Source organism: Typha latifolia, chromosome 9 (genome assembly GCF_019914945.1).
Source record: "Typha latifolia isolate L0001 chromosome 9, TyphaL0001v2, whole genome shotgun sequence".
Classification (NCBI taxonomy): domain Eukaryota; kingdom Viridiplantae; phylum Streptophyta; class Magnoliopsida; order Poales; family Typhaceae; genus Typha; species Typha latifolia.
Genome location: NC_133094.1, coordinates 11,718,354 through 11,745,090, shown reverse-complemented (window position 1 = coordinate 11,745,090; position 26,737 = coordinate 11,718,354). Strand labels below are relative to the sequence as shown.

At 37.8% G+C, this 26,737-nt stretch overlaps 3 protein-coding genes across 3 annotated transcripts; 1 reads left to right on the top strand and 2 right to left on the bottom strand.

The window, feature by feature from the left end:
* Positions 1–1,115: 1,115 nt before the first annotated feature.
* Positions 1,116–3,676, bottom strand: LOC140794867 (uncharacterized). Its single transcript, XM_073147129.1, has 4 exons — positions 3,094–3,676; positions 2,891–3,010; positions 2,569–2,799; positions 1,116–1,676 (listed from the first exon to the last, which is right to left on the bottom strand). The coding sequence occupies exons 1-4, from the start codon at positions 3,280–3,282 to the stop codon at positions 1,209–1,211; spliced, it is 1,008 nt and encodes a 335-aa protein (XP_073003230.1). The 5' UTR covers positions 3,283–3,676; the 3' UTR covers positions 1,116–1,208.
* A 470-nt stretch (positions 3,677–4,146) lies between these two features.
* On the bottom strand, positions 4,147–13,429 carry LOC140794865 (pyruvate kinase 1, cytosolic). Its single transcript, XM_073147128.1, has 16 exons — positions 13,032–13,429; positions 12,768–12,864; positions 12,559–12,656; positions 12,137–12,292; positions 11,437–11,514; positions 11,009–11,140; positions 10,176–10,256; positions 9,972–10,043; positions 9,788–9,877; positions 7,445–7,589; positions 7,193–7,281; positions 6,414–6,509; positions 6,201–6,268; positions 5,977–6,076; positions 5,437–5,496; positions 4,147–4,431 (listed from the first exon to the last, which is right to left on the bottom strand). Exons 1-16 carry the CDS (start codon positions 13,098–13,100, stop codon positions 4,279–4,281), a joined length of 1,584 nt encoding a protein of 527 aa, XP_073003229.1. The 5' UTR covers positions 13,101–13,429; the 3' UTR covers positions 4,147–4,278.
* Positions 13,430–15,478: 2,049 nt separating this feature from the next.
* On the top strand, positions 15,479–26,242 carry LOC140795541 (uncharacterized). Its single transcript, XM_073148176.1, has 2 exons — positions 15,479–15,808; positions 25,903–26,242. The coding sequence occupies exons 1-2, from the start codon at positions 15,635–15,637 to the stop codon at positions 25,999–26,001; spliced, it is 273 nt and encodes a 90-aa protein (XP_073004277.1). The 5' UTR covers positions 15,479–15,634; the 3' UTR covers positions 26,002–26,242.
* Positions 26,243–26,737: the final 495 nt, after the last annotated feature.

Below are 26,737 nucleotides of genomic sequence, written 5' to 3'. Positions count from 1 at the left end.
CCCGTAGGGCTGGCCTTTCCTCCCTCATCTTTGCTTCTCATTTTTCTCAAATCCACTATTACCATCCTCATTGCCACCACCATCCACCCATCACCTCTCCTACCTATCACCTCTCCTATTACTTGTATCTCATTTCTTACCCAAGTATGCATTGTAAGTATATAATGCATACCTATAAGAAATAAGAATCTTAATTCAAATGTATATATTAAATCAAGGGTATTGAGTTATTTTTATTTTTGATTTGTATTTACTCTACTTTACATTACATCAAAAATAATTATCACACCATTATTTTATATTACAAGCGAACATTTGAATATCTTACTCTAATTAAGAGGTATAATTTAAAAGTACGAATATAGAATAGCTACTTTAGATTTTCCTTCAATCTCAAAGCAAATGGGGCCTAAATTTGTAATTAAACATTAAATTATTTTAATTCTACATTTGAAATATTATCCATCCAGACTTGAATCTTATTCCACACATAAATCCATTTATTATTTCAGATTTACTCTTAATTTAACTAAAATTATTTCACACGTCATGTCAAAAATTCTCTCCTCTTATCAAAGCATATTTTTTATAAATATAAATAATTATTACATCTCTATGCTAGTTTATAGTCGAACATCATATTTACATATTCTAGATTACAGGTACATGTATATGCACCGCATACCAAGTGTCACGTGTAAATCTTCACTCATTAAACTAGAATGAGAAAGACATATAAGGGTATTTGTGTTAATTTACAAAAGACAAGCAATTCTCACTATCTTTTAGTTCAACTTTACAAAGATAATTATTACACTATTATTTTAGTTCTAACCAAACAACTTATTTTCCTCCTCTAGATTAGATATCTAATTTTAAGAATGAAAAATAAAAATAACTAAACTAGAATATTTTTTCACCCTTTTTCACCCTTAACCGTCTACCAAATGGAGGATTAGGAATCAGCACACTGAAAAGTTGCTAGACAGCTAAAAATGCCAATATGGCTCCTAGGCTACGTGGATAAGAATTGAGATAGTATCATTAATGTTATGAGATGTCGAGGCACCAAAAGAAAGTCGAAACCTAGGACAACAAAATGGCAAGTGAAAAAATAAGAGGAAAACAATTAATAAAATGCTAAGATTATAGTCAAAATATTGCTGCCTATGTCAGCAAAAGAAAACAAATTATCCAACTACGACAGATCATTTGCATATTTTTACCTCTTTCACTGCCAAGGGTTCGTACCAGGCAGGTCCAAATCCTGCAGCTTTTCTTGCTTCAGCATTAAAAGGGGGTTTCAGTGGTCCGTGGAAATATCTTTTAACAGTAGCATGAAAAGTTCGAATTACTATTTCATGCTGATCATCACCGGCTATCACCGAGCTTCTTAAAGATTCCTCCCCAGATTCAACTGACCTGTCTTCTGTCAGGCCATCCGAGATGATCTCCACAGTTGAGGAAATTTGAGGTTTAACAGAAGTAAGAACCAAATCTGCACATCCATATATCCTAGATGTCCTGAGGCACAAGTAATTAAACCATCGGATACCAGCAGCACAGTGTGTTATTTCTTCAGGATATACAACAGTTTCCAACAGTTTTGCTGTTTTTTCATCCCCTCCATCACGGAAACGAGAAATAGTCGTCGGAAGGACATCTAAACCTCTTGCCTTCATTAAAATGTGTTGGCCAACGAGCAAACATAAGATATTAGACAGTGTTAAAGTGCAAGTAATCTGTTCCATAAAAAGAAAAGCAGAAAAGGGAACGATCTCATTTTCTATATAAAGGGTGTTATGGCATTAGATGATCATTAGAAAGAATTTTATCCTGTTAGATTTAAAGTTGATATTGTCAACAAAGATCTCTTATTAATGTTTAAAAGTCTACCTATTGCATTAATAAGTTATATATTTATTTAGCTTTAAAAATATGCAAGCATGGACATGTACGTTCTATTGATAAGCTTCGGAGTTTCGGTGAAAAAAGGAAAAAGGAATACCGCCAAAAGGCATCAGTTCTGGATGTCAAACCAAGACACGCCTGAATGTCCACATGCAAAGAGAATGTAGAGTCTACAACTTTCGACATTCGATATGCAGCATATAGATAAGAACTGTCATCAGGGCTAAAAGAAGAAAATGTTAAGCATACTAAAGATTGTTTGCTTTCAAACTTATGTTCAAATGACGTTCATAAACTGCAGTTTTTGTATCTTCGACTAATGCTGTTGAAAACAAACGATTCCATCGATGTCTTCTTCAAAAATCAAAACTCTCCTCTTTTTCTTATTCTTTCGGCATTTCTCCACCAGCCTTCCACATTTTTCATCCACTCTATTCTTTCAGATTAGAAGTTATAACCACAAAAGTATTCCCCAATTCTTCCTCTCATAGTTGAAATTTACTGAATGTGTAGTTTCTGTCAATTATTCCCCTCAACTAGTTGAAATTAACTGAATTTTTAGCTTCTGTCATAGTGATTATATAAACTCGAGAAGAAACATTCTTGCAATCCAAAAATATGTTTCCAAACAAATAAGAGAAAGGAGGGTTTGCGAACCTCATGGACGCAGTGCTCGACGGCGAGGCGTGCGAGCAGGTTGTTGGAGGTTTCGATGGCAGAGTCCCAGAGGCCATCATGAGCAGGGAAAGCGCCGTAAAAAGAACCGAGCTCCTCAAGACGGGCGACGAGCAGCGAGAAGTGGCGACCTTCGTCCTCGGCCACCTTCACGAAGTCGGTGAAGAACTCCCTTGGCATCGACTCCTGTCGCCCGAAGCGGGCGATGATGTCCTGCCCCAGGGACCAAGGGTAAGACTGAGAGAGACTACATTAAAAAAAAGGGGGGGGGGGTGGGTTGGACTCAGAGGGATGGAAAGCAAACCCAGGAGAGGTCGATAGCCCAGCTCTCGATGTGGACGAGACTGTGGAGTATGGCCTGCCGACTCTGAAGGCTTCCGCCCTTGCCAAGCTTGGGCATCTTTTGCGGAGGCAGCAGCTTCACCTACCAAACTCGAAAGCGCTAAGATTGATAATATTAATAACAATATGCAGCGAACCTCGAAGAACAGTAGAATGAATGAGTACATTGCAGAGCCTTGCAGGACGATCGGGGGGCAGATCATTATGATGATTATGATGGTAATGGTAGGGAAGCTTGATGGTACCATCCAGCCACCGGATCGCCACCTTCTCACCGAGGCGAGCCTTCTCTACCGGATCGGGGGTTTCCAGAACCTCCAACGCCGCCTCCACCAGCGTCTCGCCGCTATCCATTTTTTTCTTCTTCTTTTCCCCAACTCCAGTCCGCGCGTGTCGCTTTCTTGGGTCTGGCACAAAGTGTTAGTGGTGTAATTGGGTTGGATTTAATAGTTATCCCGAGGTTGTAATTTGTAAACGAGCTCGGCTCGATTGTTGGATTTTTTTTCTATTCAACTATCGAGCTCGATTAAGTTAGAAAAGTTTAGCTCGGGTCGGCTTAGCTTAGCAGCTTGATGGAAGGGTTTGAGGAGACAAGAGAATCGTTCAAATTCGTCTTCATGTCGACCTCGTCGTAAGAATTGTGTCTTTCTTCAGTTGCCGACACGAAAGCAAATAATTCAGCCCTCATCGATGGCCAGAACTTGTTGGAAAGCAAAATGATGGAGGTGGTGGCAAAGATTAGGCCTCCAGTTTGACAATCACAAAAGGGAGAGGGGAAGAGACGCTCCCATAAGGAAATCCATAGATAACGTTACGAATGAAGGTAGAATCTTCTAGGGTTGAGAGAGAGCATTTGACATATATTAAAGATAGCACCGAACTCTAAATTACTCGTGGTAACAAATTTAACACAAGATAGGAACCAGCAAAGGTTAGATATATTCTACACTATTAAAGTGTCTCCTACAGTTGAGAATAATGCCGACCATTACATGCTTCAACAGTACACTTTCTCGTCCATCCTAATGACTATGTCGACGGATGACAAGAGGTAATTAAAAGTGGCAGAAGGCTAGCGATGTTTTTTTATGCTAGCGTGTAACTACTTGACCCATAATAGTAGTATGTCATATTCAGGGAAAACGACTAGTCAGACATCAAGGTCGCAGCTCTTTGTGATCTTATTCTAACCGAAGCACAAAGATAAACAACTACAAGTTGGAACAAAACTGCTTCATGAATAAGTGCACACTCATCAATAAAAATTATACATAATTCAGAAACTATCTCCCAACTTGAAGAAAATACAGATAACTGATTTATAAACTATGTCCTTCAAAATGCAGTCATTTAATCCTCCAACTCGATAATCTTCACCACTGAAGCATCTCCAACTTTCTGGCAGACAACAACGCGATCGTGCGACTTTATTACGCCAGATGCTTTGCCATGATCAAGGGCAACCTTCAGAACCGACTCATTGGTTGCACTAGTAGACTCAGCCTACATATTCCAACAAGAAAAGTTTAAACGATAACATTGGTCCAAGAAATATATGCGTCATTATACATGCTTAATTAGACAGTGAAAAATAAATAAAAAAGATGATTAATTACAATAGAAAGGTGCAGTAAAATCAACTTTGAAAAGGAAAAGCTCAAAAGAAAAATCTCGACCTAGATGCAAAATTAAATGCCACACCTTGTTTGTCTATCTGATTTCTTTTCCTAACTATTGGACATAAACATCAAATTAGTTTGATGTGAGCTCACTCAGATATTGATGTCACCTTGATTAAGCACAAGTTCCACTCCACATCTTGTTCACATTCACATAACCCTGACTTGCAACATGACTTCCCACTACCAAACGTATTCAGCAATGCTCTGGACTAGTACAGATCTCAGCAAAAAGTCCATGTTGGCATAACTAACTGCTCCATTACAGTTATGATCTTGGGACAACATCAAATTTCCATAGATAACACATTCAGCTGAGTTAGATTTATCACACTCATTCACTAGGTTTACCAAGTGGACAAACATAGTGTGAATGAGCAAGAAACAAACCATTTATGGATCATGCAAATATGCTAGACCTAGGGAAACTGAAAATAGCCATACACAAATTAGGATTCCCAAGGCAAGTAAGAATTCTTTTTTGAGGGAATGAGGAAAGAAAAAGTTAAGCATGCACCACAATTTAATGATCAATCTACAATTATCAACATACTAGAATCTTTATGCCCTATCTGGTTTTCGGGTAAGAGTGGATAAAGGATGCTTATCCCCACTATTACACCAAAGATTTGCATTCCACAGGGGATTAAATTCCATCATCCTATAATATTTAAAAGTTAAAACATGCAGGGTGTAAGATCACTCCGGTGCTTGTATCCCTCACTGTCTGAGGATATCTGAATTTCTATCTTTTGCTAACATGCATGCTGAATGTGTCGACACTTACGAGTTACTTTTATGCGTATGAAGAGAACGAAGTACAACTTACAGGATGTCGAGGATCAGCAAGCATGGGAAAGAGGCCTCTAACTATGAGGGATTGTCTTGCCTGCACATACAATAAGTTATCATCAGCATTCATTCAACTGGATCCAAGGAACAGAAAGAGAAAGAATTAAGAGGACAACTACAAGCCAACAAAACCCTCCTATGGCATGTATACCATCGAAAGACACAACAAGATCTTCCAAATTGAAGTAGGAAGAAAATATCATCTTGCTATATTTTATAAGCATGGAACACAATCTAGAGATCCTGCAGAAATGATTGCAACTGTAGGTTCATATATAATATAGGATAATCTCTCTCTAGGATTTAACCTGGCAAGAAGATCAGGTATTATATTATGTTCTATCTTGTTCGAAATAAAAGACCTAACATGGTAGTCATATCCACTGTAATCTTTTGGGATGGAAAGATGAGAACTCAGTCCAGTTTGGACAGTTATAAAGTCAGTTGACAACCTAATTGCATAATGTAGAAATCTACATAATGCATAAGCAGAAAGAAAAATATGTCATGCACTTACTTCAAATGCTCCAGTGAAGCTCCATCGGAGCTGATCTGTCTTGAGCCGAGGGATGACCACAGATAATACTGGCATAGTAGGCCTATACTTAGCAATTAATCTGCATCACATGAAATGTATTAAAAGACATCTTGTGGAATTAAATGAACAGTGTGACAACAATATCAATTTGTGAGCTAATGGAGGACTGCAGCTTGCATTTGGTCATAAACTCATAATAGTACCTGGCAGCCCTTCCAGATGAAGTAAAGACAATAATGACAGAAGCCTTAACTTTAATAGCAGCCCGTACCTAGGAAAAAACCAAAAGTTAACTTACAAGAGCTTTAAGAAATGAAGTCACCTACCACTATACATAAGCTTAAAAAGCATCGGAATCAGATATTTATCCAAAAGGTAGCAAATGAAAAGAATGATTAAAGAGAAAAAGAGTATACAGCAGATGAAGCAATAGACTCCAAATGGGACATTGGCTCCCCAACATATTTCACCGTCCTTTTGAAGTATATATCCTGGTTGAAAACCTTCTCTGCCTGCAAAGTTAGATCTTGATTAATGAATTACACAACAATAGGCAAACCAATCAAAAGGATGAACACGTCACCCAGAGAGAAAACATACTATTTGGTACTCAAGATATTAAAGAATTAGAAACTGCTAGAATGGAATAAGAAACAGTTTGTTCTTCCGAAAGGCACAAAATACATGATATTGTCCGACTTTATTAGGTAATGATGTCAATTTGATGAGATCTTATAATATCATTTTTCTATATAGAATAATCAGACATTAGAAGATCAAATCCGGCAGTTTGGCATGCAAGGTGCGAAGTTAGACAAAGAAAAGATGCCAGATTATAACACATTCCAGGCCTCTGCTGTGTTATCATAACTAAAAAAGTAAAAAATCAAGTTATGAAGAATCTTATTCAAAACATATATTAGTGCATGACAAGTTGACAACTAGTCAAAGGTTCAAGTATAAAGTAAATTCATTCCTTCATCAGTTCATTACAGATAACAAAGCCCCATCCAAGTTCTGTAGATCTGAAGGAAACTTCTTCATGATGTAGACATACAAATATACAAAACTATCTCATCCAAATATACAAAACTATCTCATCCAACAACATATAACTTTTCACATCTTTATCCAAAACCTCAAAATAGAGATAGAAACATTTATAACAATGTTGTACAAATGGTACAAGGCTCACCTCTGCACAGATTTTACCCACAATTGAAATAGTTTCAATAGGATATAATCCACGAAGAGTCTCAGCACCTAGTAGAATTGCATCACTACCTGGATTGAAATGATATATGAAAGTAAGTTCAGAGGTCTTGCATATAAGCTCCATTTACTTAATGAACTCCAATGTTCCACACAGTAATAGATTAGTCAACATAAATCTAGATGAGCCATGACAGAAAACCAAATAGAGTAATTCATGTCTAACTAAATATACCATCAAGTACTGCATTAGCAACATCTGTTGCCTCTGCACGAGTAGGTCTGAGGTTGTCAGTCATGCTGTCCACAACACGAGTAACCACTGCGGGTTTTCCAGCCATATTACATTTATAGAGAGCAGCCTTTTGAAATAAAAACACCTGCAAGAAGAATATGAATATCATTACAATGCTAATAGGATCTAAAGAATAACACAGAGTAGAAGTAGATAACACGGGTAAGGCATTCAATATTTTCCAAAAAACTGATGAATTTTATTTAGTTCTTTCAAGTTTTAACCAAGGCTTCACTCATGCTTCATATCTTCCATTTATCCATTTCTTATGCTCAATTCTATATGTCTACTCAATCATCCATCTGAAACATTTATCCAGTAAACGAATTTTTATCGTCGCTCAGTTAATGTAAAAGGTCTCTTAAGTAAATGCAACAAAAATTAATGGACTTCGTTGTTCTGATAGCTAGGGCTGTCAAAACCAAGGTTCCAAGTATCGAAATAAAGATCGGGATCGGCCATCTGAAAAAATGATACATATCGACCGTATCGGCCGTCCGTATCGGCCTGTATTTTAAAATATTTTTTTAAATACAGATTTTTTAAATTTTTTTAGAAAAATAGTAATAAGATATAATTATAAATTATTCATATATAAAGTCTAAAAACTAAAAAATAAATGTTATTTTCTCAATTTCTATTTCTCCCCCTTTCTACCACTCACACTCTCTCTCTCCCACACAAATTAAAAAATTCTTACCTTCTCTCTACTAACTCTTTTTTTTATCAAACTCTCTCTCTCACTAACTCTCTCTTATTAAACTCTCCCACTTACTCTATCTTATCAAACTCTCTCCCTAATTAACTATCTCTTCTACTAACTCTCTCTCTTAAAAACTATTCCTATCCCTCACCGACTACCACCTATTTCCCTCTTCTAACATAGTTTTTTAATTTTTGTTTTCTCTCCATGTCTCTCTCTTCCCCTCTCTCTCTCTCTTTCCCTCTCTCTTGCTCCATCTCTCTCCCTTTCTCTCTCTTTCCCTCTCTCTCTTCCTCCCTCTCTTTCCCTCAATTTCTCTCTCTTTTCCTTTTCTTTCTCTCTTACCCATGCTCGTCTCAAGCAGGATCGGCCAATACGGCCGATCCCAACCCGAAACGAATCGGGTATCGGTCGATACCCGACCGAAACCAATCAATATCGGGATTGGCTACGGCCGATCCCACTCAGGATCGGCAGAAACTAGGAACTATGGTCAAAACAATCGAGCCAGCTTGAGCTCAACTCGCTAAGATCCTAACAAACTCGGCTTGAAAGTGAGCCAATGCAAGCTTGATCTATAGACTAGGCTAGAAATTAATTTTGAACCGAGCTTGATCATGAACCAACTCGATCAATCTCAGCTTGATAAGACTCGACTTATATGAAACTTTAGATCAAGATCTAAAGGCTCATAATATTAATATAGTTCTTATACCTTCACAATTGAATCAGCCCTCATTTCAAGCTTGATCAAACTCAATTTAGGTTTGAAATTGCTTATTGATCAGCTTATTTAGACTCGAGCTTAAAATTGGCTTAAGTTGAAATTATTTAAACTCAAGCTTAATTCTATAATTAGGCTCGAAATTAATTTCAATTTAAGCTTGACCAAAGCTCAGCTCGATTAATTGCTGAAATTTACATTATTACACTCTAACCATTCAAAAACTTACAAAATACCTGTCCAAGATTTCGAAAGGAAATCCCCCATTTGTGAACAAGATGAAAAAAACTCACAGCAGATCCTTATGCCCCAAAAATTATAGGTTCACCAAAAGACATAATAATAATGCAGTGAAAAAGGTTTTGTTTATAAAGAGCAAAAAAGTAAATGACTCCGGTATTACATTGCTGAACTTCTAAGAGAACATACATTATCATGCTCCATTAAAATGCAACATTGATGAAAAAGCATTTTTATGAAATGCAACAAAGTGTGATACTTGTGCACATTGAGATCACACCCAGAATAGCAAATCAGCTTATAGAAATAAGAAATCATCCAGTTGCAACATTCAAGTAGCTTTTAACATGTTACATGCTCATACATCTTTCCCTGCTATCACACACAGGCATGAGTCACCATCTATTATCTATATGGACAAGCTCAAAGATGTTAAAAGAACATCTTGAATTGATTATTTTTTCTAGCTTGCTTATCACAAAATAGCCTGGCTACTTTTCATCTTCAAGGAAACCCCAATGTTTTTATGAATGAGACAAAAATGCTTTAACATGGCAAGATGAAATGGCAATATATTCTGTTAAATAGTTATAGCCATGAATCTAAAAATCTCAACCTTCTCAGGAGGGAGATCAATACCCAGATTCCCTCGTGAAAGAATAATCCCATCTGCTTCTTGCAGAATTTCATCGAAATGGGTCAAGCCCTGCAAAAGGGGTGCAGAGTATGCATGAGTTTAGACATCATTCAGTTAGACAAGTAAACACTCTCAATGAGCTATAAATGACTCCGCAAATTACTTCTATGTTTTCAATCTTTGCAAATATTTGAGTTTGCTTGAGATCACCCAAATTTGAGAGGAATTCCCGAGCCTGTGTTGTATAGACAAAACCATTTTTATTGGTTAGTACCATCACCATATACAAATTTAGGTGGAAATAACATGTACCACACAATTAGAAAAAAGAAAAAAAAGCAAAGTAATATAGAGCTATCTCACTTACATGTCGAACATCTTGTGCATGTCTCGTATATGACAGTGAAAGAAAGTCAATCTTATTGCGGACACCCCACTTACTGATAGCCTAAAACAATTGATAGCATGCCACATTGATCAGAAAGTCTAGTAGTTTGAAGTTTGAACAGGCTTCAGGTAATCTACATGGGAAAGAAAAACATGCAACAAAATGTAGATTTGTACAAATTCACATGCTTTGAAATCATATGAAATACAGTATTCTAATTATATAACAATTGGATCCATGTACAATGACCTAAACTTATATATCAATTGGATCCATGTACAATGACCTAAACTTATATATCGATTGTATTCAAGCAATCCAACAAGTTTGGCCAGAGTGAGACAACAATAGCAGCTGGCAAAAAGCGAGATACAAACCAATAGTGAGCCAATGAACACTAGTTATGAGCAATACTCAGAAGTTTAAATATCTTGGAGCTCTAATCATGAACTAACATAATCTAGCAGCACTAGATTTCATAATACTGTTGTGAATCAAGCAGACCAGTTAGAAGTAAATTTTGATAAGTATTGCTGGACCCTGTTGAAAATTCCTTGGAGTTAGATCTGGCTCCACGGCAGATAAGAATAATGTGTAACCTAACTACTGAAGAATTACTACTCTAAAATGTTGTCTATGTGCCTGTATATGTAATCACATATGCATTTCAGCCCCCCTTGGCCTCACCACATAAAACCAACAGCCATGATTTACTCGAGATCCTTATTATCATGGATGTCATGTTCAGACTTCAGAGACGACCTTATGAGTTCAGAAGAGAGCATAAATTTACAAAAGAGAGCATCTCTTACATCTTTATCGACATCAGAAAGTGTTGGCAAATCAATGTGGACTTGAGAAATGTGCAGCGTAAATAGAGATCCAGCCAGAGTAGCTGTGTTCTTAATCACACAAATAACATCATCCCCTTTCAATTCAGAAACCTGCAAAGTACAGCTCCAGTATTCACATTAAAGAGAAAACAAACATGAATAAATACTATGCTGTTAAAGCACATAGAAACTTCTTTAAATTCAGGCGACTAAATGGCATGCCAATATCTCCCACTCTCATACGTTGTGAGCAAATCATAACCATTTTTCTTCCTTTCGAAGAGAAGAAAGAACATACCAAAGTCGATAATTTTGCAGTCCAGCAGCCAAGCTAATTAATATTAAGTTGGCTAACACTTCAATGCTACACTATGAAACTCTGACCAGTAAGTCCACCAATAACATACCTCCAACCAAACAGAAGTAGTTTCACTCCCAGTGAACAAGTATTGCCCAATAAATATCGTGTCTCCTGGCTTCACTGCCTGCAAAGAATAAGAAAAATATTAAAATTGCATGACCAGATATAACCAAAAAAAATGCTAGATTTCTTTTATATCACAATTCTAATGCTCCTTAATGGCTGATGCCCCTGCTTGAACTTGTTCAGACTAGTTTAACTTAAGCCCCTAAATAATGCATTTACTGAAAATATTAGTATAAGTCTACTTCCTGATTGTTGGTTTCTTATCTATGCTTAGAAAGGATTTCAAGTTTCAGGAAACAGCAATATGAACGCCATGATATTGATGACAATATAAGGTGGAGAAGATTAACACACACAAATAAAACAATCGACATCTATTGTATTTTGTAAATATGTGCACTGCCATTCATTCACAATCTAGTGGCTAGGAGTTTGCTGGACAGATGGTTAATATTGGAGACAACATTACAGGAGTCCTAAAATTAAATAGGATGATATGGATATTGCGAGGGTGTACAAAGGCCATGAACATGTAGGAAGTGGAAGCATAAAAATGGGGAGAGGATACAAGTCACCGACTTACCAAGTAGCTATTTAAGAAATTGATTACATTGAAACAAAGTAAAACTGATATGAGACTTTGACACATAATAAAGGCTTGGGACTGAATATTTCCTTGCCTTTGATAGTCCAGTAAAATTTATAGGCAGCAGCTTAGATGATGCTTCCAGTTCCTGATCAGGCGTCAAAACAACGAATGCACCTGCCTCCAGTGAAATTGCACTTTCACTTTTGTTCACAACCTGCAACTCTGGACCCACAGTATCTAACATGACCTGGAACAAGGAGGCAATAAAGAGAATTTCTTTTCAGCAATTTAATTTACATATCCCGCATCAAAAGAGAGTCAAGATCAATGTTTCCAATAGTAACATGTTATTAAGGCATGGCAAATAAGAAATAGAGTTTTGCTACAGCTCAAAGTGTAGCAAAAAGATTGAAACACAACACATCCAACCACTTGTATTGATTACAAGCACAGAGAAAAAAAAACTACATATTTTCCACCTTTAGTATGTCAAGAGGGGGATGAAGAGCTTACAGCGCACAGCTTTTTAGTGCTCTTGATGGCAAGCTTCAGATTTTCCAGAGTCTCCTGATGATAATCGATGTCCCCCCACGAGAAGTCAAAGCGTGCCACTGACGAAGGAAAGTTTCCAAACCAAAAGGGGAAAAAATCATTTGAAAACAACCTCATGAAACATAATAAAGGTAGAGGAGAAGAGTAAGGAATTGTTTTCGAACGCATACCGGACATTCCTGCCTTGAGGCAGGCAGAGATAACCTGGACCGAGCGTGACTTAGGACCAAGAGTCCCGACGATCTTGGTCATTGCGGGGAAGAAGTTCTGTGATCATCAAACCAGCTTTATTAATGGAAAAAATCAAATCCAGGCTTCTGGTAAAGAAAATACTCTCAAACTAACAAGATTATTGAGCATGGAGAATATATATATATATATATGTATATATATATAAATATAGAGAGAGAGAGAGAGAGAGAGAAGAACTATACGGGCTTAGAAGGCTCGAGGATGGAGGCCATCCTGATAGGCTCTTCAAGCAGCAGGTGCGTCGAATGCATCTTTTCCTTCGCTTATCGACTGCTCCGATGACCAGAGATAGAGATGGAGATGGAGACGAGGAAGAAATATCGAAACCCTCTCAGACAAGGTGGAGGGAAGGCAGGCAGCACAAGTTAAAATTAAACTATCAGGTCTACCAGAAGGCGTCCAGTATAAAAGGAACGCTGGCTGCGTGCTGTTCTCTGTTTTCTTCGTTCCGTTCTCTTTTATATGTTCTCGTCTTTATCACCGATTGTCGTCGTAAAAATAAAACAAGTTGATTCGTTCCAGGGACTTCAGTTTCTCCTCCGCATGATAAAATAGTGCACATCTTTCATCATCGTTGATCAAAAGAATAATCGATTCATCGATTATTATTTTATATTTAACCCGTAGAGACTTTTTTTAACAAATAATTTTATAGTGGTGGTCTAAAGTTGAAACTGGTGGACGGAGTAAGAAACCACGGGCCGTTGGCGCGCTCGCTGAGAAGACGAAAACCAAAAAACCTGGAAAGAAGAGTCTTATTGCGTGGTCCTCACTCCACCAATCTGGTCATGCCAATAGAAAATTAGATCCGTGGGCGCGGGCGCAAAAGGACTGCTCTTCTGTTGCAAAGCGTTGATGATATTCTAGAAGAAGAACCAAATAAAGGTCCCACCACGCATATGCCATTCCCCCAATTCTCTTAGTACTAGATGCCGGTTCTTCTTTTACACTCTGATGCCTTGGTCCTTCCCCCAGGCCACCAAAATCCCATAAGCTGCCTGAGGCGTCACCCAAAAGGATACAGAGAGCTCGGGGGAATTGAGGAAAGCAACCCCCGACCCAATTCAAAAAATGTCTAATCCTATCAAAATGGGTAGCTTAGTCGGCTGCCCAATTATATTATCTATAGAAGTGGTTAAAATTACAATAGAAAAAAAAAAAAGTAACAAGGAGGAGCATTCATGGATCCTTATGTGCCACGGAATAGGTTCTGCACCGCTGATAATGGTTATGACTTCAATTGAGTCTCCTTCAGAGATAACTTCCTTCAGTTAGAACTTGGAAAGAGATGACAAAAGAAATGTTGTGTTTAAGACCCAGTGCTTCGATTTCCAGAGGGGAGGAGGTACTAACTATTGCTCTAGCAAAGATGAGGAACCATTTGCTATGACTCCAATCCTAGCAGAGTTGTTGGCCTGGTCAAAAGACTCATCAAAGTTAATCTTAGTCATGTTCTGTAGAGGCAAGGTCTATCAGACCTTCACGACTGTTCTCTTGGCCGAGCTGGTTTCCATGCCATGATCGTATTCTTTTTTGGCCATCTGGATGCCCGTTGTATCTGAGCTTAGTTTAAGGCCATCAAAACGGTAACGATTTCTAGCCTTCCATGTCATGCAAATACTTGTAACAATGATTGCTTTAAACTTATCAACATTGCTCTGAATATGGGACCAGTCATATTCAAACTAGTGGACATCCAATTTAAAAGATACAGCAAGGCTCTGGGTAATTACCTCCTAGACCGCAAGGGTGCAGTGACATTCATAAAAATGTCGTCAATTGTTTTATCCTATAAGCCACACATTGGGCAAACTTCATTCGATCCAATGTATATAGGTTTTTTGAGGAACACTTGAATAAGGATAATGCCTCAAACCACTTTCCAAATGAACACCTTGGCCTTTCACAAATAATCCAAGCATTGGTGTCCGACAAAACCATAGGCTAATTTAGCCAAAGCCTTGCCTTTTAAGGTTTGTCATCCATATCTAATCATTCTCCTTATCCATATTACCCAAGCCCAGAATGTGGTTGCTTATCAAAGACTCAGACCATCTGGTCAATTAGAGCAGTATCTTAGATTCTGTTTAGTCTTAGATCGACGACACACATATTATCGAGCAACATGTTGGTGTGGACAAAAATAAATTTATGACCGAGAGAAATATGATAGCACTAATAATCATTAAGAATATTAACATGAGGCACCCCAACCAATGTCTAAAGTCTAGCTTAAGGTGCTTTGCCGCGCAGCCCACAGCGCTGCACACGAGGAATACTTCTCAGGAGTCAGGACCCCTTTAGCCAAGGGTTCATATTTACCATATTTCTATTTCATAACATCCATCCAGAAAGCAGTTTTCTTATTTAAAAAACTGAAAGTAATTTCAGCCACGTAGATGTGCCATTTAATTTGGATGCCATTTAGTTGTATGGCTTCAGTTGGCCAGGTAGATGTGGCAAGTTTTAATTTTGGATAATTGGATCAATCTTATTCTTAACAAGCCAAAAGCGAACCTAGACCAAAATCGGTTAACCATTTGATTAGAGTCCGTCCGATACGTTTTTAGGCGTGATAGTCTAATGCCTCGTTTAGTAGAAAAGAGATATTCATGAAATTAAGAGGGCTAATGATTTCAATTCATATTGGGGTTATATGTGCAGGGCCAAAGCCGTCGCACGTGTCTCGCATTGTAGATATCAGTCGGATAGAAAGGGTCGCACTCGCAACGCATCCAAGTCCCAGGGACGCTTTCGCGAGAGGAAAAAGGAGGAAGAGGCGTGAATGATGGGCGAAGTGACGCCGGTGGAGCGAAGTAAGGATGGAGGAGAGGGAAGGAGGCCTCCGTTGACGGTGACTTTTCCGGACGCGCTCCGCCGGGAGAAGTTCGATGTCCCACCAATAAAACTGGAGGTTGAAGAATCCGCCGACGATATGAGCCCTCGCAATATGTGGCAGGTACACACTACCTCTCACTCATCTTTGCTCGAGAACAGATCCCATGGGTAGACTAGTTTAAGATCATAACCCCCTTTTGTGGTGCTTTCCACACACCCTCATCATGATTATTAATTTTTCACGAGATAACCATGATAATTTTGGGAGAATTCCCAACGGAAACCATCATTAGAGCCCCTGCCATGGTTCTCGTTCTCATTATTTAGTGCGAGTTTCATTTGGAAACAAGACAAAATAGATGAAAGGCACTTGGTATTGCACTAAGGAAACACGTCTTCCCTTTCAATCTTGACTCACATTATGCTAAATACAATGGACTACTCAAGGTGGATACTATTGTCTATAATGCTTGCGATTATGTGAGTTTTTATTTACAATTAATGAGTTATAGAGTTGTCTGTTTAGGATTTACTTATGTAAGTTTTTCCACTTTCTCAATCACTGGTATCCAATCTTGTTTTTTAATGGTACTATTATGCAATAAGAGTCCTAGGTAGTTTATCAGCAACTTCTCACTCTTACAGTTCAGCATCCCAGCAAATTTATTCCCAGCCTCCTCATCAATTCCCAAATAAATTATAGAGCTTATATTGAAATTTATTTTAAGCTTGAAATCCTTTCAAAGCAATGTAGCAGAAACTTCAATGTTAACACTTAATAACTCCTTGTCATTAGCTTTGATAAGGATCAATATATCATCCCCATGTTGTAAGTTCACAACCCCACCATTTATGATCGCACTACTTAAACCAATTAGGATTCCTTGCTACTTGGTTTCTCTGAAATCCTGTTCATCTGCAGCCAAATCAAGCAAGAAAGGGGCCAAGGGGCCCTTTGTCTCAAACCTTTTTGGCATTTAAAATAATTCCCAAATTGTCATTGAAATTAACAATTACTGGTCAAATGTGATGTATTACTAGTTTCTTTTTCCCGTCAATATGCAGCAAGATTTCTACTATTTGTTTTCCGTGCTTCTGTGTAATATTGTTCTTCCTGCTAATTTTCAAGACTTATCTAGGAAAGATATTGATATCTTAGAAAATTGATGTCTATTCTACAATATCATGTGTTGATGTGGGGTAAATTTTCTAATATTTTTTTACTTTCATACTTTTGACTGTTAAGTTAATGTTGGGATTCTTGTTAATTCTCACAACTTGTCTATCTTCAAATCAGTCTGATCAACAAAACACAGGATTTCTTCTATGCTACCAATGTTGAATGCACCTAGTTGATCCACTTGTTGCCAAAACCCCTCCTTTGCAACACTTCCTCAATGTAATCCCACTGAACATTGTCATATGCCTTCTCAAAATCAAATTTCAGAAGTAGACGCTATTCCTTTTTTTTTTTTTTGGCATGAAAAAAGGACCTCGTGTCTAGTATGTATTTGTTCCTAATAAACGCACTTTGAACTCTGCATTAATCTATTAAGTCTTTTGGTTAAGTCCTTAGTGAAAATCTTGAAGCTACAATTGAGAAATAATTGGTTTGTATTCCCCAACATTTTCTGCACCAATCATTTTAGGAATTAGATAGATCATCGCATAATATATGCAGTGGATACTCAAAGCCCTGTTATAGCAACCATAGAAAATAGCCATATTTTTATCTTTGATGAAATCCCGGAAAGACTAATAGAATCTCATGTTAAAGCCATTGGACCTAGGGCCTTGTCAACCACCATTTGAAATATGACTCTTTCACTTTCTTTTTACTGAACAAATTTACTACATCCTCACCGTCCAAATTTTTATAATTAGTCCAAGCATTATTACTCATCTTGATCTACACTGCAGATTATGGTTCTAAGTTTCGGCTGATCCCGAGTGGGATCGGCCAGGTATCAACGATCCCAATCTATGGCCTATCGGCTGATCCCACCCAATACGGGCTCTCCCGCTCTCTCTATTTTTTTCTTCATTTTTTCTCTCTCTGGTGCTTTATCTCTCTCATTTCTTTCTACTCTCTCTAGCTTCTCCCTCTCTTTCTTTCCTCCGATCTCTTGTTCCCTCTCTTTCTTTGTCTGTCTTTCTCACTCTTCTATTCTCTGTTATTGCAGCAGAGAAAATATGTTGCAGTAATAGAGTGAGATAGAGAGACAAAAGAGAGGGAAAGAAAAGGAAGAGAGAGGAAAATAGAGAAAGAGGGAAAGAGAAGGAAGATCTAACTCGGTATTCATCAAAGTTTTGAGTAAGTTAATACATTTTTTAGTTTTTAGACTTTATATATAAGTAATTATTATTTTCTTATTATTTTTCTAAATTTTTAAAAATTTATTTGCAATTTTAAATTATATTTTAAATTTTATGTAATTAAAAAATAGTTTGATTTGATATAGGTGGCCTATACAGTCGATACGTATTATTTTTTCGAATGGTCAATCTCGATCTCGATACTAAGTTTTGGAATCTCGGTGCTTTGTGTAAAAGTCAGTCACATGGTTTTATATAAGCACTTGATAAATATCATTTCTAGCAAATTCATACTTAAATCCTGTTCTTCCTTTTCCTCCCATTTGCAATCTTATGAAAATAAGCTGTACTTAAATCCCTTTCTTTCAACCATTGGACTCGAGAGTTTTGTCTCCAGCAAATTTTCTCTTCTTTATAAAGCTTGTCCAACAAGAGATAAGCCTCACTCCTCAGTATCATTTCTTCATCAGTAAGCCTTCCAAGTTTCATGATTTTATCATAACAATCAATAGTCTCCAATAACCTTATCTTTTCATCAAGATCAGATTTTTTAATTTTTTTATTCCAGCCTATGATCTTCCTCCTGAGATTTTTCATTTTTGAAGTCAAATTTCTAGCTGTAGAATTACAATCACTGTTTTCACTCCACCACTTCTGCACCAATTCTTTAAACCCTTCCTTTTGTAACCAGTAATTCTCAAATCTGAACATAGGTTTGGGAAGCTGTTTTTTATCACCATCATTAATAAGTAACAGCACATGATCCGAGCCATATCTAAGGAGAGTTTTGGTAGTAGCTAAGGGAAAATTATCCTCCCAATCAGTGGATGCAAAGATTCTATCAAACAAAGCCATCACCGGATCCTCCCTTGTGTTACACTTGGTATATTTCCTTCCAACCATTCTTAGCTCCATCAACTCTAAAGCATTCAGCACTTAATTGAATCTTCTTCTCTTTATAGTGCTACTCATCCTGCATCCCTGATCTCAGACAGTTCCTCCCAAATTTCTCTTTATCACCTCAATCAATAGGAGGCCATAAACTAAAATAAGCATCCAACCCAGGCAGTTGGAACTATCCTTAAATATAACTATGACAGCATTCTTATCAGTCAGCATTCTTATCAATCCTGCAATCGAGCTGATTTAGAGCATTATCATTGTACCCCCACAAGAACACCACCAGCAGACCCCTGAGCAGGTAACATGACCTAACCATTTATGCAGACCTCCTTTCCCCCCAAAAAAACTGAATTAAGCATATTATTTCTTTCGTCTTCCTGTTTGGTCTCCTGGATACATGTAAAATCTACATGCTCTTGTATATTAATATCTCTCAAATGCCTCCTTTTCTTAGCCTTTACCAGACCTCTTATATTCCAAAAGAGGCCCTCCATGAGTGACCATTTTAGCCCGCTTGTTTTTCTCTCTCCTCTCAGCAAACTTCAAATAAGACAGAGCTCTTTCTTTCTCTAAGTGCATTAGAATACAAATATTTTTATTCTTTTCATGTCCAGTATCTCCCAAGTCAAACCCATGTATCTCAACAATATGCATTAATTCTAGAACTGACTTATTAGGGAAAGTAAGGTAGCTAAGGAAATTTGGTCTCAGACCTGAAGAGGATGGCTTTTTTTTTTTGGTATTTCCAAAGCTTTTACAGTCAGTTGTCAATTTCCATGGTCTCCCTCATCCCCTCCATCCTCCACATCATCTTGTCTTTTCAAAATTTCCTCTTTTTTTCCAGTGTCATCACCTTCTCCCGTAAGCTAGGTTCAAAGTTCAAACCAAATAGTTCTCCCCCACCAAACCTTTTCTATGGCACATATATCAGTCCTTTCAGAAATCTTTTCCTTTTTCCCATCAGCCTTTGTAGCTTGTCAAGATTCCTATCTAATCTCCTTCCCTTTTTCAGTAAACCCCTGCTTCACAGCAAAGCACTGGACCTGGGGTCCTGTGTTGCACTGAAAAAAGGACAAAAGGAGATGTTCTTCTCCTTTGTTCCACCAGCTTTTGGAGTTTGGTTGTGAGAACAATCTTCCAGAGGGGATTTATCAAAGGACTTCTAGTGTTCCCACTTCTGCTCTCAGATCTCTCCTTACCTATTTGTAAGCCTTACATTCCTCCACATTGATCTCAGGGCCTTTCTCTACCTCCACTTTAACCTCATAAACTAAACCACTTGCAGAAACCTTCACCATTTGAGGTATACAGCGAGCATCATGCACTATCACCCAATGTCTAACAATTTTGAGGTTCGCTTGGACCAGAGTTCCATTATCAATCACAAGGTGGAGACAAACTAAGCAAATTCTTCCAATTACCAGCTTTGTAAAGGAAATCTTGATAGCGTAATCTAGACAATGTCCTTCCCTACCGCATCTATTCCTTTTTCCATTGATCAAAAGAAAGAGATGCAGGTCCAAAATTATTCTTACCTTTCCTTTTGATCTCCTCCATTTTTTGTTCATTTGGGAACTTCACCAGAAAAACTTTAGCCTAATGCTCCTTGCTTTCAATCGGACTTCCATTTCCACAAATTTCTCATCACCATTTCCAACCCCTTTACCAAGATCTATCCTCTGGATATGCTAGCCACCATGCATCTCCCTAGCTGGACCTCATTCACCTGAGCTACCTCTAACATTATGAGTAGGAGGCCATTAGAAGTATCTCTTTGCATTTCCCATCTCTCCTCCCCTTCATGGACACAAAAAAGACCAGTGTCCAAGCTTCCTGCACCAAAAACAGATGACGAAATTATGACACTTTGTCACCCAATGGCCTCTTCCCCACGATGGAAGCACGGATATGATTCTAGATATGACGATTTTTCCCTCTGGCGATTCAGTTTGCTGGGGGAAAGGGTTTGAATCTAGTCTTCCCAAAAGAACATCTCAAAATGGCATAGCCTTCAGGGAAAATCCTAAGTTGCCCTTCTTTACACTCCCTTTCTCCTCCGCATTCAACGCAGAGGCATTGGAATTCGTCATCATGTTAGATGAGATATTACCCAAATCTGCCACTAATTTAGGGATTAGATCCCTATCTCCTTGTCTCCCATCCAATCTGAAAGAAGAAAAAGGAGATAGAGATGGAAAACTCCTAGACTCTAGTCTAAATCCAGAACCTGAGGTTGAGAAAGAGATCTAGGGACAATTAGGGTTACCAGAGCTAGATGACTCCATCTCTCATGCTCAAAATTATCGATATTACAGTTTAGTTTGAACTGTATCTGACTTTTTTTTAGTGTTGACCAGTTTCTCTCAGTCCACAAAAAGTGAATTGTATGTTGAAGGCATTGAAATAAAATACTTGGGAATTTTCTTGAAACTAGGTCTTGTTAATGGTCTTATCAAACAGGAATTTTAAAGACAGTGATAAGAGATGAAATTTTCAAAGAAATATTATTGACAGTGAGTTAGGATAAAAACGAGGCCTTTGTGTCAGATGGCTTTAACCATGCCTTGTTGAGATCTAGTTAGGGCTGTCAAAATAAATGAGCGGCTCAGGGTCAGCTGAAGCTCAGTTCGACTCAGCTTAGTTAAAGATGAACTGAGCCTGAGCTGTCAAAATCGGTTCGAAATTAATATCGAGCCGAGCCTAAGCTAGAGCTGGCTCGCTCAGGCTCGGCTCGATAGACTTGGTATAAAATGGGTGAGAAAACCCTAATTCCTAGATCCCACATCCCACATCTCACACCCCCGCCTTCTCCTTCGGTGCTCCTCCTCGCCGCCGCCGCAGTGCCGCCTCGTCCTCTTTCGCCAAGCCGCCTTGGTATCGCCTCGTCCTTCTCCGCAAAGCCGCCGCCGCGGTGTTGCCTCGTCCTCCTTCGCCAACCTGTCGTCGTGGTGCTGCCTCATCCTCCTTTGCCAAGTCACCGTTGCAATGCCACCTCCTCCTCCTTTGGCAACGGCATGCCGCCACAGTGCAACCTCGTTAATTTGTCGCAGTGCCGACAAATCTCTAGCGGATCAAGGTGGATCAACACCTCCACCACGCTCTCCGACATGTCCCCCAGCGCTGTCCCGCGGGCCCTGGTCTTCTTATTCTTCTTCTTCTTGTGGCTCAGCTTGGGCTTGATCTAGCTCAGTCTTGCTCGATCCGGCTCAGTCCAACTCAATCCAGCTCAGCTTGAATGAGGCTTGATGATAGGCTTATTTTAAGCTCGAGGTCAGCTCGAGCTCAATTCGAGTTGAGCTGAGCAGAGCCTAAGCCGGAGCCGGCTCACTCAGGATCAGCTCGTTGACACCCCTAGATCTAGTATGATATCGTCTAAGGCTTAAGGGCCAAGGCTAATATTTTGTCACCAAAATCTAGTAAAATACCTAATCGAGAACCTCGTGTTCAAGGTTTTTTACTTTAAACTAAGATTTATTTAGTTTTGGTGTGATAAATGTCAATGCTAATATGTTATAATGAAGTCCAAGATAAGTTGCAGTCGTGTAGTTGAAATGGAGAAGCTTGAATTCCATCTCTTTAATTTGTGACATGAACAAGAGAGAATATTAGAATTTATCAGCGCTTTATTAAGCTTGTTATATGCCTCGAGTCCTTCATGATAAAATTCTTTCGGAGAATTAAGGGGATAGTAAGCATGTGAATGACAATTTGAATTATGTTTTTTTAGATTTAATTGACGAAACGATATTTTTAAAATAGCATAATAATTTTGATGGCAACTAGGGGATGGCAATCAGGTTATGTTAAGCAGGTTTAGGTTGGGTCAATTTCACTATAACACAAAAATGATTCGATTATTAAACGGATTACATTTGATAGATACAAACACGACTTATTTATTAAATGAGTTAAATGACATGACATTTACAATTCATTTAATAAACGGGTCATGTTAACACAACACGGCCTATGTAACTCGTTAAATAAACAGGTCGTATTCACAAAATAACATAATGATATTTATTTATTTACCATTTTACCCTATATAAAAATTAATATTTACTAATTTACCCTATATAAATAATCTATTATACAATATTATCTTTTCAACTTAAAATTTATACAACATAAAATGGATTAAGCCATTAACCATACATTCAATATTAACACAAATTCATAGGGGTATAATCGAGCCTAGCTTTGATCAAAGCTTGAATTGAAATTAATTTTGAGACTATATTTGTGATCAAGCTTGAATTGAAATTAAAGTCAATTTTGAGCTCAAGTTCAATTCAAGCCAAATTTTGAGCATAATCAAAACTTGAATTAAATTAAGCTTAATTTAGGCTTGAATTAAGCTTAAAATAAGGGCTAATTTATAAAATATAAACTAATATAATCAAAATTTAGAACTAAACTCTATAAGATTAGAGTCATAATAATTCACTTAAGTAAATCTTATAATATAACATAATTATAGTATAGTATAGAAAAAATTACTCATATTATATATATAGCCTTACCGAGCCTCAAGCTTGCTTGATTGTTTTGACAGCCCTACAAATCCATACAACCGTAACAACAACATCCAACTGCTAGATAGGGCACAATATTAATCATTAACAACAAAATTGGCATTCCAACAGTGCAAAGCTGAAAGAACAAAAAAAAAAAAGATCATTGGATCATCATTGAAGGCCTTCTTGTTGATCCTTGAATTCAACTGGTTGATTCATCTAGGCCTGCAGCTCTTCCTTATGATAAAAAGAGCAAACTTGTTATGATTCAATAAATGGAAAGAAAGAAAAAAAATTAAGAGTTTTGATGAGTGTGGTGTATTTGATCTCCCTTCAAGCTTCTCAACAATCATGTTCTAGTTCTGAGGGCCATATTGGGAAACAAGCTTCCTGAGCTTGGTATCCTCCCTTGGCCTCCAATGGCCTCTTGCATACTCACACAAACCTTTCTCTTATTAGATTCCCCTTAATGATCCAATGGAAGAAGACCCGTGTCACCAGTCCCTGGTGGTAGTGATGGAGTTGGCCTTAGAGGAAGACATGAGAAATCCATCTCCATCGTAGATATCTGCAGCTCCAGGCCTGTCCCATTTTCCTCTCAATCTAAGATTAATGGCAAGTAAAGAAAAAAAGCACGGTCTTCTTCTAAAAGTTACCCAGAAACAAAAAAAAAACTGCATAAGAACACTCTTAGTGAAGATCTAGCTCAACCATTCACATCAAAAACATCCCATGAGATCTTCATCTTCTTACTCGCTCCTTTATACAAATCCTCAAGGATACATATCAGTGCTCTCTTTGTGTCCGTCTCTGTGCAATTTGTTCTCTTATTGTCTTACATGAGAAGGATTAATGATATTGGGTTTACATGTAGTAGTTCAAGAAAAGGAACTGCATGTGTAGTTTGGGTCACCCTCTCTCTCTCTCTCTCTCTCTCTCTCTCTCTCTCTCTCTCTCTCTCTCTCTCTCTCTCTCTCTCTCTCTCTCTCTCTCTCTTTCTCCTTCTCTCTTCTCTTTTCTCTCTCTTCTATCTTTGAAGTAGTGTAGCAGATGACAGACAAAGGTGTAGGAGGCACCGCAACAAGCAGACAGAGCAGGAGACAGAGACCCTCGGGGCAGACGAAGGCGGGCAAATTTTTTCCCCCTTTCGATGAGGTGGCTAGAGGGAAGAGTGGAGAGGGGTAAGTGAGTGAGTGAGTGAGTGAGTGAGTGAGTGAGTGAGTGAGTGAGGATATATATATTGGGTTGGTGGGTTAGCGGGGTTGACTAGACTTGTATACTTAAATGGGTCAAATAGGTTAGTAGTATAAACCTGAATACGACTCGATTATTAAAATAAGTAGGGGGATTGACCTGTTTATGATTCGAACTCGATTTGGACTAAACCCCAATCCGGCCGGTTATCATGTCGGATTATCAGATTAGGTCAAATTTGCCACCCCTAATGGCAACTATGATGTAATAATAATTATGATATTTTGAAGAATATAGTAATAATTATACTACTTTAAAAGTTTTCAGTATTAATTATGTAAAAATATTAAAGCGAGAAGCATGAGTAGATCCAAACCCTAGGCATGTGAGTAAAGAAGATTTGAGAGTATTAATTATTTTATTAGTCATGTACTGTAGGCATTTAAGAGCTTCCAGATCTAATAATAATATTCCTAGAGTCGGATTTCTATGTGAAGCTTGCTAACTGGTTTGCTCATGATTTATATAAGTCGAGGTAGTGAGAAGTTAAATGTCCTATCTAAGGTAAAAGAGAGACTTGAAGGGGAGTTACGTCATATGATGTCTATATGACAGCTTACAAAAGAGATTTTCATTGCTTCATTTGCTTCATCTTATTTGGTGCACTCGGTTCAAAATTTGAATTTGTTTAAATCTCGTTATAAGGAAATTCAATAAACATGAATTGTTGTTGATTAAAATGACACGTGTTTCCTTATGTGCATTTTTTCAGGATTTCTTTTTTTTTCCCCTCTCTTTGTAAATTAACGATTTGCAAGTGTTGAGAAGTCCACTGGTTCCTCTATAACCATGTGAAAAGTGGTCTCTTTAGTTTTTTTTTTTTTTTCCTATCTGTTTCATAATAAATTAATAACCATGTCCTAAAGGGTGGGTGGACAGGTGCCGGTCTGCCCTCCAGATTTGGATCAACAATTTTGGGGCAAAATTGTATTTCAAATACTTACACACAGCAAATTCATGTGGTTTCATATCAAAGGTCGCCTGGTGAAGCAAACTTCCAACTGCTGAAGAATGCAGTTGCTTTTGTGACTCTGGGATTTATTATAAACAAATGACTGATGCATATAGGCCTTAAATAGTTGTGCTTTTGCATGACATACCGTCCATCCATCCACAGGATTTAACAGAATTCGAATTTGTGGATAAGTTTTTACATGATTATTAGTACAGTGAACTCGATATGCATGATTTGGCTAATTAAATTTCATGCCTATTTGTTCTTCAGGTGTATGCTCTTGGAGGCTTCATGGTTCTGAGGTGGATTTGGGCTAGATGGAAGGAGAGGAAAGATAAGGGAAGTTCTCCTGAAGATTCATCTGCGTAAAATGAAAATGGCACCGTTTGATGCATTTCAGACGATCATTTCTGATGCGAGACAAACATTTGAATGCTCGTCACACGTATTGTCATATATTGCAAGCTAAATGTTCATGACGTTGGTAAAAATTATATTTTCGATGTCAAAATGCATGGTCATCTTTGTATTATGCATTTAAGCTCGTGAAGATTGAAACCACTCAAAACTACCGTGGCATATATGCAATTTACTTTTCTTTACGATAAAATTTTACTATAAGTTGTATTTATTTGGAAATTAGCTGGAGGAGGAAAAATGATTGAGCTAAAAGAGAAAAATCGAGCTTCTGAATTCCTTATGTGTCAGCGCTTATATATTGACCTTTGATTGGATGGATCATGGATCTGTTGAATTATAGTAAGATGATATTTGTTGACGTGAGTAGGTTGTTGAACCATCTATACACTTTTCTAGATTTGTTTTCTTTCTCTTGACTTCGTTGATATAAGTGGGAGGCGAAACGAGGGTTATCATTACAAGGTCAACATCAGTAATGGAATGGCAATTGCCAAACTTGTATTCTATAATAATATACCGTCATGTTTAGGTATAATGACGACAAATATCTCACGTTTTCTGTTTAAATGGTTTCCTATAAAGCACTTGGAATTTATCTATTGACTCGTGTCGTCGGTAGGCCGAACGAATTTTGACTAAAAGGTGTGAATGGAAGCGGTGCCTTGCTGGCGTCATCATGAAGGGG